This window comes from Anser brachyrhynchus (genome assembly GCF_964034855.1).
Source record: "Anser brachyrhynchus genome assembly, chromosome: 8".
NCBI lineage: Eukaryota > Metazoa > Chordata > Aves > Anseriformes > Anatidae > Anser > Anser brachyrhynchus.
In genome coordinates, this window is record NC_137702.1 from 29598050 (window position 1) to 29608789 (window position 10740).

The 10740-nt window shown below is 39.3% G+C and overlaps 1 protein-coding gene and 1 long non-coding RNA gene across 2 annotated transcripts; one reads left to right on the plus strand and one right to left on the minus strand.

Annotated features, from left to right (window-relative positions):
- Nucleotides 1-710: 710 nt before the first annotated feature.
- RTCA (RNA 3'-terminal phosphate cyclase) lies at nt 711-10237 on the minus strand. The gene is made up of 11 exons (XM_080602524.1): nt 10103-10237; nt 9893-9993; nt 7622-7765; nt 6063-6186; nt 5528-5586; nt 4866-5007; nt 3534-3658; nt 3352-3410; nt 2634-2728; nt 1729-1833; nt 711-1370 (listed from the first exon to the last, which is right to left on the minus strand). Exons 1-11 carry the CDS (start codon nt 10145-10147, stop codon nt 1272-1274), a joined length of 1098 nt encoding a protein of 365 aa, XP_080458650.1. The 5' UTR covers nt 10148-10237; the 3' UTR covers nt 711-1271.
- On the plus strand, nt 3665-7078 carry LOC308199075. The gene is made up of 2 exons (XR_013954369.1): nt 3665-4336; nt 7014-7078. It is a non-coding gene; the product is annotated as an uncharacterized lncRNA (long non-coding RNA).
- Nucleotides 10238-10740: the final 503 nt, after the last annotated feature.

The following is a 10740-nucleotide window of genomic DNA, read 5'->3' on the forward strand; positions in this document are numbered from 1 at the left end:
TTCGATACTCACAGTGGAAAAAAAGATCTTGGACTTGGAAAAAATCTGTGGACTAGGATGTGGGAAAACTGGAAATTAATTAAAGCTTCTAGAGTGCGTTTATACATCTTTGGTTAAGTCATTCCAATTCTGTGATTCAGTTCTTTATGTGCAAAACACATGATGCCTCATCTCTTTTTAAATCTTCCTTCTAATTCAGAGTAAGATTTGGTAGCAAGGTCAAGACCAGATTGGCAGAAATTCTTTCTTACCTGCTCCCCAGATAGGGGATGACACGACTGGGTTTTATATGCCTAAATACACTTGTATGTCCACTGCTCAGTGCATGCACGTGTATACATTTGTGTGTATATATATGTATTCACCAGATCTCTAATCTCAGCTGAAATTAAGTACTCCCAATAAGAAAAAACAACAGCTTTGTGCAAATGTAGACCCATTACTCTTAGCTAAAAAGGACAGATGTAGATAGAAAAACTGATCGTACAATTACTATTTTCTATTTGGGATATAACACCATACATTTTCTAAGCTTGTCTGAGAAGATTTTTATAAAACTGATAAAAAGAGAAGATTTAAAATAAGATTATTATATGCATTGAGTGTTCTTACTCTACTGAGGGAAAGAAATTACATTTCTGAACACTTACTTTATATCAATCTCCTATTAACACAACTTGCTGAGGTAATAGCAAAAATAAATACCAGACTTTTGTTTGGTGCTATTGCTTTTTTTATTTCCTCATACATGATTTAAGCAAAATAGTTAAGGAAGAACAGAGATACAGATTTGATGGTACTCTTCATTCCACAATCCTCATAACATAAGGATCCCAAAGAATAAAACCTACATGTTTTAAAGTGGAAAGAATGTATCATCTAGGTATTTTTTTCCCAAAACTGAAACAGTTATTTTCTGCTTTGGTGAATCTGAATTCTTAGAGCTTCTAATTGATGCTCTTGGATGCCCAAGTACATACACTGTATTCTGTTTGCTGTCCTGTCTGTACTCATGTTGCTGATAATAGAAAAAAAAAGTAAATAAAAAAAAAGTAAAGTTTCCATTTTTCGCACCACAGATTCTCAGCACACCAAGGGAAAACTTGATATCATCCTTGAAGTTATATCAAATCAATTAGATGTGACAGAAGGATCCTCCTGTTCACATGCATATTAGACATCTATTGAAATGTAGTGCAATGCATCACTGAGGTATGTTGAGTTTGCTTTGCTTTTTCTAGCTTGCTTTTTTTTGTTGTTGTTTTTTAACCCTATAAGTTTGAGTTTATCATCCCCATTCCTTGGCACTCAATGATGTAGGTATCTTTACTGGGATCTTCCTCTTCTGATTTTGTCACAGTAAATTTGGCCTAAAACAGGATTAGAAATATACATCACAAATTCAGTTATATGCAAGTTTAAATCTTCAATACCTGATGTCCAGTAATTTATACATATTACAAATTTTACCGATTTCATTACAAATATTAAAATAAAGGTGGTAGAAGCATCTAACCATTCTAAAGGCATTAAACTCTAAAGTATGTTTAATTTCTACTGGCAAACTCCCACATAAATATTGTAACAGTTATTTTATCAGTGCTTATCCTCAATGACAAAATTCAGTTCACAGTGCCTGCAAAAAACAGCGTGAATCTACAAAACTGCACCCTTCTTAGTTACTGGAATGCAACTGAGAGGATAAAATTCCTGAAGTTTTGGACTCACCTTTGTTAGCTGTTCTGCAAAGTGTATAGCAGTTTGCGTATGAAGTGTAATTGGTCCACTTTTCACTCTAGACACCCCCTTTGCTAGTGCCATAAAAATGATCAGCTGAAAAGGGGAGGGAAAGTTCATTATTAAATAACTCTTCAGATCCTAGGAACTTACTGATTTAAAAAAAGAAGCAGAAACATCCATGATGTCTGGAAGTGTAAAAACATTGTCTGCCAAATGTCATAAAAGTTCATGCTGCTGAGTGCTAAGAGTGATCCAAAGCTCAAGAATCTTGGAATTTACTAATGTGATGCCTGATTACAGAAGGGCTGCTACTTTTCCCCAGTCAAGTTTGCCACTAGAATTTGTTATTACATTTTACTTTGCTCCTCATTCCCCAGGCTTCCCCAAGGTCATGTCAGACTACAGATTACAAGACTACCTTTGGGTGGAGAGAAAAACTCAGAAAAGGTTTTTAATTATAACACTTTATGACGACATATTCACCAGACAGACAGGAATACCTCCTAGATAATCTGTTCTCCAATAACTTTAACCAGGAAGCTACTTTTACTCCTATACATGGAGTACCAAATAGAAGTGAATTACTACTTCATATTTTATACCTACTATTTAACAATGTGTGCAAAGCCAGAAGCATCTGTGGTTCCTAAGAACTGTATGTAATACGCTAATTCTACTGATGTGAACCAGTACTGATGTGTACCACACCTGGAAACTTCTCAAGACTGATTATCAATTCATTATTTAAAGCCATGCCTACTTGTGGAGATACAATCCAACTTTGAAATCTATGTGCCATTCTTTCATTGTTCAGATTTACATTATTTACAAGTAATACATACATAAATGTTCTTGCTACATCACTTTCATGTGGACACAAATAGGAGCCTTACTTGGTCTTGTAAAGAATCATCCACAGCTCCACCATGTTTAAGATTCTTCAGCAGTATCTCAGCTGCTTCAATGCCAACCTTGTCAGAATTTTTTCCTAACAGAGAAATGTAAGAAGCTAGGATGCTGCCAATTATTTTTAACACGTAAAAAATAGAGAAAACAAACAAGCAAACAATTAATAACTTTTTAAACCTTATTTCCATGCTCTTGCCTCAAATGTCTTCTTGAAAAAACTCCTGTCTTATGATGACATATTGCATATTCCATAAGCAGTGGAAAGCACATAGCCCCACTTACAGTCAGAAAAACATTTTATTCAAACCATTTAGATCAAAAGCACATCTATTCCTTTTAATCTAGATACACATCTAGATTCAATGCTGAACAAAATCTTCACAGGTAAACCATAGAGCCTGTATGTAAAGTCCAGAAGTATTTTCAACTCAGTGATCCTTAACAATCCATTCTGATAAAAGGTGAATTTAATAATTTTGTAATTTTTGTTGCTATGTAAAAGCAGTTTAGAAATACAAAGTGCAATATTTTTATTTACTGAGTTTCAAATCTGTTCATTTCCTCTATCCCTATTAGTAAATAACATCCACTTAAAAATGCAACACTCAAAGCATCAAATCTTTGAACAGATTATACTTCGGATTTCTACTTAATAGTATATTAAGTTGATTCTGAAAGAGGTATATTCCATACAACTCTTACCTCTCTTGCCAAGTGACGACCCAGCTAACAAACAACCTGTTGATGTCTCTGCAACAATGCTGAGCAGAAAAAGTATTAAGAACAAAATCACTCACATTACGCTTTATCAGACAATTAATCAAGATCTAGCTAATTGACCAGCAAGGTTACAGGCATCAATAGAAAGTTTAGGCTTGTCTTACATTATTCCACTTCCGGTCCCAAAGGCTTGATCATCAGGTTCTCGAACAGGCTGAATGTTAATGTAAAGATCTCTGATTTCTTTTCTGATGCATCTCACTGCTGCTGCTGACATGTCTTTCGCCAGCTAACAAGATAAGAGGTAGAAACATTAATTAATTAAATGATGTAACTTTAGCAATAGATAAGGCTCATTAGCCTAATTATCCGTGGATCCTTTAATAAGAAGGCTAAGTTATTAACTAGAAAACCAAATGATTGTTATAAAACCCCTACAAGCAAGCACTGAAGATCATCTCTTCTGAGAATGTTCCCATAAACTCTGAACAAATGACAGATTGTAGGGAGCTTCTATATATAATATATATAACATATAATAATAAAGAATATCAAAGCTCCAATAGCAATAGGAATTCCAATAATTCTTCTCCTTACATATGGAGAAAGATTTCACTTCAGTCTTAATCAAGAACTCAAAGACCTTAGTGAAACCTTTAGTCTAAAGTGAAAAAACTCAAGACCTTAGACTGTAAAAAATAAAACAAAAACCCAACAATTATTATGTACATATGTATTATGTCTTACAGCATCTGTAAGACAGAGTATATAAAATAACAATTTTAAATCAAAGGCATGTGGGGGCAGATGAAGGTTATCCTAGGGTTGGAGATTTTAAGACCAAACTCAGCACTCCACAGCTCTTCAAAAACTAACTCAGTTTCTCCTCTCCCTTCCTCTTCTGCTTCCTAGCCTGTATGTGAGAAGCAACTGAGGAGATCCCAACACTCATTCTCTGTAAACACAGGTAGGATAGAAATAACGGAAAGAAGGAGGGATAAAGGGGCAAATTTATCTTTTTTTTTTTTTTTAATTTTTGTCTAACTTAACTTGTTCTGTCTAATCCCAGTAACAATGGTTGAAAAGTCTGATTTTGTCTGACTTCTGTCTATTACAGTACACCATAGTTTAGCCATGAATCTATGAAAAACAGCCATTATTTCAGATTTCACATAACTCACAGAAACATGAACGGTACATAGATATGATACCCCTCAATACATACTAAATATTTTTGAATAGTTACATGAAGGATATCACAGACACTGTTCTTATTTCCTCTTTTAGCTGCTACCATATCCCTGTGCAATAACCACATTTTAGAAATGTCCAAAATTCTGTTTTATGGCCTGAATAATGCAATCCATTTAACACAACTACTTGGCTTATATGTGACTGCAGAGAACAGGAACAGTAGAGGTGTGCTAGAGAGATTACATGCAATTTTATATAGATTTATAAAGTTGGATACCACCACAGCTATTACCAGCACTCACTTTTATAGGCAGTGCTCCAGCAACAAACGCTCTTCCATATATCTTTGTCACGGTGCCACGTTCTGTTAAGTTTATTGCACTCAACTCTTTGACTGGTGACATCTGGACTACAACTTCACCACCTCCCTGAGGATAGTAGCCCCTATTTACAAACAGTAATCAGACATAATTAAATGTAAAGACCACAGGGAAACCCAGAAAATAACCATAAGGCTCTTTGTATATTCTGTGATACATTCGCATGTTCTCTGTTACTATACATACCAATTTTGTCGGTGTGCCTAAGAAATCTTTATAATACAAGAATATTCTCCAATAGCATTACCTCAAAATACACATCTTATTAACTGCCTAACACTAACTTAACTGGCACCTCAGAAAAAACTCAGTAACGGACTGACTGTTCAGCGTGCACTTCCCTCAGGGGTTAGTTAACTGGAAACATTAAAACAGCAGCTGAAGGCTCAGCAATGAAAAAAAAAAGACAGGGAAGAACCATATAACATTCATCATACAGTGATGGTCCGCACAGGGGCAGCTAATACAGTTCAGTTAATGTACGATAAATTCATCCCTTAGATTGATTCAGAGCACCTTGTGTGTGCCTCCATGCTCTCAGACTGCTGTAAGGACTGCTTCTGCCACACGACACTGTAACTCACCTCTTTTTTATGTCACAATTAAATGTGAAATTGAACTTTTCAACTATTGGCTTGAAAACCTACAAACAAGCATATATAAAAATACACAGTTAATCTATTTTGAACTTATCATTTCCCACTATTTTATTCAGTCTTTAAAAAAAAAAGTTCAAAACAAAAATTTCAATTACATTATAAAAAGATAGGCAGTCTCATCCATACAGCTTATTTGAGGTTCCCTATATTTTATTCTGAATAACGCTTTGTGTTAAAGGATTCTTTTTTGAGAAGAGAAAGAGAACAAACAACAATTCACAGAGCTTCTAGAATAAAGAATGTATCTTAAGTGAAATTTGCTTTAGTAATTATAAGCAAACAGACAAGTCATTATTTCAGGGACTTCCACGAAGCACTGGTTGCTGTATACATATGGTACACAAGTAGTATAATATTCCCATGCTTAATTACGTAATTACAAATAAACTTGCAAAAGAGCAACAGAAGTACAATAGTTATATTACATATATAGGCATGAGTTGAAGGAATTTTTCCCTACCATGACTGTGTAGTCTATCTGAGGAGCCATCTCAGCATTGGTCCCACCTTTAAAATGAAGTTCTGATGGGGAAGCAGCAAAGAGCACACAGGGCATTGCTACCTGCATCAGTAGACATACGCTCCTAAAAGCAATTATAAGATACTCAAATGTCATGCAGTCACAATCTGTGTAGAATCACTACACATCAAGGGCAAATGACTTTACAGAGCATAAGTAAGTATTTAATTTTGAACATTATCTATAAAGTAAACTTATTACTCTTTAAAAAAAATGCTAATTAAAACTTCATGGTCTTGGCAAGCCTAAACATACAAACTTCTGTTTCACGTAATTGTACCTTTAATATTCCTGTTTGAAATAAAAGTAATGTATGCTTCCTTAGTATACTGATGGTACTGTGAAAACTGTAGGGTTAGACAGCAGATGGTATAAGCAGGAAAGGTTTAGGCAGCAATTTTAACATTTTAATATTTAATTAATAATAAAATACATAAAAACCTACAAAATTGCTTAGAAGCTGTTCAACATCTCACACAAGAAAATTCGCGGGCATAGAAAATATGCTTTGAGATACACAATTCCCCTATTACTAATCCCTCCACATTTCATAGATAATAATAAACCTCAAAATAGTTTTCCCAAAAGTATGTTTGCTTAGCAAAGTGAAACAGTTATGTCATGGGTGTTTCATGTTTGTGAACTACACTTTTTTTTTTGGGGGGGGGGGATGACACACACTTGTGTTTAATTTTATTAATCCTTCTGCATTGTTGCCCACTCAAGCCTTTCTGTGTTACGTTTAAGTAAAAGATGTAAAAGACATCAGCTTAGTTGTTCATACTATTGCAATTCAGAAACATATTTCTCTTAAAGGAAACCTTAACTTATGCCTACCCTAGCTTACGCTTTCAAGTTCACAGCTAAATCCATTCTACTTTTTTGCAACAGATTCCTAGAACAAAGGATTCAACACAGCAAAAAACAAAATGGAAGAAACACAGGGACAAAAAACAGCAGATTGAATATGCCCCAAGTTCAAAAAGACTAGTATACTGCACCACCATGTGCATAAGTACAACCTTAAAATTGACTTTATTATATATAAAAAATATATTTATTATATAAGGATTAATTCAATATTTCATTGTATAATCAATAAATTAATACATTAATCAATGTACTAATTCAACATCAGACGTAATACTTTTGCAATTTAATATACTGTAAGCATTTGTGAGATACCTATCTAATTTGATGCATTGACCTAATATTTCATGTACTAATGGAAGAAAATAATTTTTTAAGTGCATCGGCAGCTTTTTTTTTTAACATTCATCAAATGTTCAACTTATAATTTATATGTAATTATATACTTTATTAATATATATCCTGCTTACATAGCAGGTTCTTTGCTCACATGTAGCAGACAGCACAGATTATACCTCATTAGCCATGTATTAATGTTCTTTTCTCACCTCTTTTGTGACAATTTTAAAGTTACCAAAAGCAGTTAAGAGCAGTTGCTTGTCAATCATTATCCATGTACAAAGACATACCCTGCTGTTTTTGTATCTGCTATGTGGGTTCCACCTTTGATCTTCCCAGGAGTGAAGGTTATTTCTGTTGAACCAATTTCTCCACCCTCCAGCTTCCCTTCACATAAATCTCGAACGATCTCCAATCCAGACAGATGCTGAGGTCTTAAAGTCATAATACTAAGTTAAAGATCCATTCAAGTAGACTACACAGTCATGTTACATTAAAAAAAAAATACTAAACATCAACTAATACATCAATCAACATCAATTGCAGATTTAAAACAAGGATTAGAAATTTAATCTGGTTCCTACATTTCTCCTGAGTTCAGAGGAGCTAAAGGAGTAGCTTTCTGATCATTCTGAAATTCGTAGGATCCTGGTGTGTCTTCCAATAGAAAGGGTCAGGACAGACAGATGAGATGCAACAGTCACTTTCCTAATGTGATAAATGACAAAAATGTAATGGGATAATGCTGCCAAGCGGTATAATGATAGCAATACTGAACTGGAGCCAAAGCCGGTTAACTGTTCCCAGAGCCATAAAAGAGCTAACAGTTCAGTGCATCTCTCCTGCTGTGCTTGCATTTCCATTTGTTTGTGTAGTTTACACAGAAGAGAAAATAAATAAATAAATAAATCTATTTTTTGTTTTGTTACATTTTGAAGATGTCACTAAGAACTTGAGCTATGATTTTATTCAGTAGCCTCCAACTTTCTCTGGGCTACAGGCTGTTAAGACAGTAAAGCTCATTATTATAGAATCACAGAATTGAAGGGGTTGGAAGGGACCTCAAAAGATCATCGGGTCCAACCCCCGCTGCCAAAGCAGGTTCCTTAGAGCAGGCTGCCCAGGTAGGTGTCCAGACGGGCCTTGAATATCTCCAGAGAAGGAGACCCCACAACCTCCCTGGGCAGCCTGTTCCAGTGCTCCGTCACCCTCACCGTGAAGAAGTTCTTTCGCATGTTGGGGCAGAACTTCCTGTGCTCTATCTTGTGGCCATTACCCCTTGTCCTGTCCACACAAAACACGGAAAAGAGGTTGGCCAAATCCCTCTGTCTCCCACACCTCAGGTATTTATACACATTGATGAGATACTCTCTCAGTCTTCTTTTCTCCAGGCTGAACAGACCCAGGTCTCTCAGCCTTTCCTCATAGGGAAGATGCTCCAGGCCCCGTATCATCTTTGTGGCCCTCCACTAGACTATTAATTGACTGTCAAGCCCGTCTTAATATATGAATTTCCTTCCATGAGAACCATTGGGAAATACAGCAAAACCCACTGTATACCATTCTATAGACTACTTTCAAGGCAGTTATAGAACAGTAGCACAGATAAGCAAGACTGTTTCAGTAAGCCCAAATTAACTACCTCAAAGCTCATATCTCTCCTGGATATGTTTAAAGCCCAATAATCTTAAAAAAAAAAAAAAAAAAAAAAAAGGCTGAAAAACTACATATATATAAAAATGCTAAGGGATCAGTTTCCCTTAGTTGTAATTAAAACTCATCCTAAATAAATGATGACTCTGACCTCCGTGTTTGTCTTACAAATGTGATGTCAGTCAAGAAGGGTGTCACGAATTATCTGAGTTAATGAAGGAGCACAATTCTAGGCAGAATAATGCCAGTTATTAAATCAAGATGAGAAATGCAAGTAACGTGTCTCTGACGTTTCTGGTAGCTTTCAAAATAAAGATGACTACTCTGGGACATACAGATAGCATACAAACTGTTTTGCATAGAATATACACTATACAAAATGTTTTATATGGTATATATACTATATACTCAGTGATTAATGTCTCAGTGAGGCATTATATGATCTTAATTATATTTTGTTTCACACCATGCAGGCTACTTCACCTTTGAAAATATTTTTCAGGCACTTTTAAGGCTGTGCAGCCTGACAGGTGGAGACAGAGGGAGTGTCCTCACCTTTCCTGGCAGCAAGCCAGAGCCAGGGAGAGGAAACTGCCCTGAGGAAGGAGAGGGCAAAAAGGAAAGTGTATCCCAGGTCTGCCTGCTTTGATAGGCCTTCTTTACGTTCTAGCTTTTCTCCGCACTCGGTCCTTCCACGTCAGTGAGCCATAGGCAAGACTTTCTGCTTAAAAAGGCTGCTTAAAACACTGCTAATACGTGATTTTTGCCCTTGGAAGCGTTTCGGTGTGCCGCCAAGGCTGTGCCCCCGTTCCCGGAGGAGGGCCTCGCCCCCGCCTGAAAGCGCCCAGGGACCGGCGCGGCCCTCCCGGGGCAGCCCCGGGGGTGCTGGCGTGCGGCGGGGCCGTTACCTGAGGCCGGGCTGGCTCCTCCCGGCGCGGATCCGGCGCACCCTCAGCGGCAGGCCCAGGAGGCAGCTCAGGGCCGTGGACACGCGCAGGATCTGCCCGCCCTGCAGGGGGAACGGCGCTCGTCAGCCGCTGCGGCTCCCGGCCCCGCTGCCCGCGGGCGGGGCGAGGCGAGCGGAGCCCAGCACAGCCCAGCCCGGCGCGGATGCTCACCCCCTCCATGATCCCGCCGTCTATCTCCACCCTGTCCCCATCCATGGCTGGCAGCGAGCAAAGGCGGCGAGGGGAGCCGGAGCGGGCCCCGAGGACGGCGAGACCCCAGCGAAGCAGCACCCCCAGACCGGTACCGCGCCGTCAGACGCCGGTGCCGGTGCCGGTGCCAGGCGGCGGCGCTGGAGCAGGCGCAGAGAACGCCGGCGGGGGCGGCACCGCTTCGTGAGGAGCCGCCGCCGGGTCCCAGCGCCCGGGCGGCCGCGTAGCGGGCAGGGACAGCGCCCTCCTACCCGGCGCAGCCACCCCGTCCCTTCCCGTCCTGTCCCGGAGCCAGAGCGGCGACGGATCAGGCCGGGGAGCGGCCGGACTTCCCGCCGTGCGGCTTGTCTCCGTGTTGGGATCGTTACAGGAACGCGGACGCGCACACACACACGGGGCCCCTCTCGGAAGTTTATTACAGAGTACCGGCAGCGGCCGGACCCTTGGCGCTGCCCCTCGCCCCGCCAACGGCTGTCCCCCGGGAGTTCCGGGGGCGCTGGGTCCGGGTGTCGCCGTGCCGTTCCCTCACGGAGCGCGGCCCCGGCCCCTGGCCCCGACCCCGCCGCCACCGCCCCGCTGCCGGCCCCGCCGCCCGGTTG

Coding starts and splice junctions, on each gene's coding strand:
- RTCA (XM_080602524.1), bottom strand. CDS start 10,147: ATGGATGGGGACAGGGTGGAGATAGACGGCGGGATCATGGAGGGG. Junction 3,659..4,865: donor CTGGAGCACTGCCTATAAAA/GTGAGTGCTGGT, acceptor TTATCTTGTTAG/CTGGCGAAAGACATGTCAGC. Junction 3,411..3,533: donor GGGACCGGAAGTGGAATAAT/GTAAGACAAGCC, acceptor TTTTCTGCTCAG/CATTGTTGCAGAGACATCAA.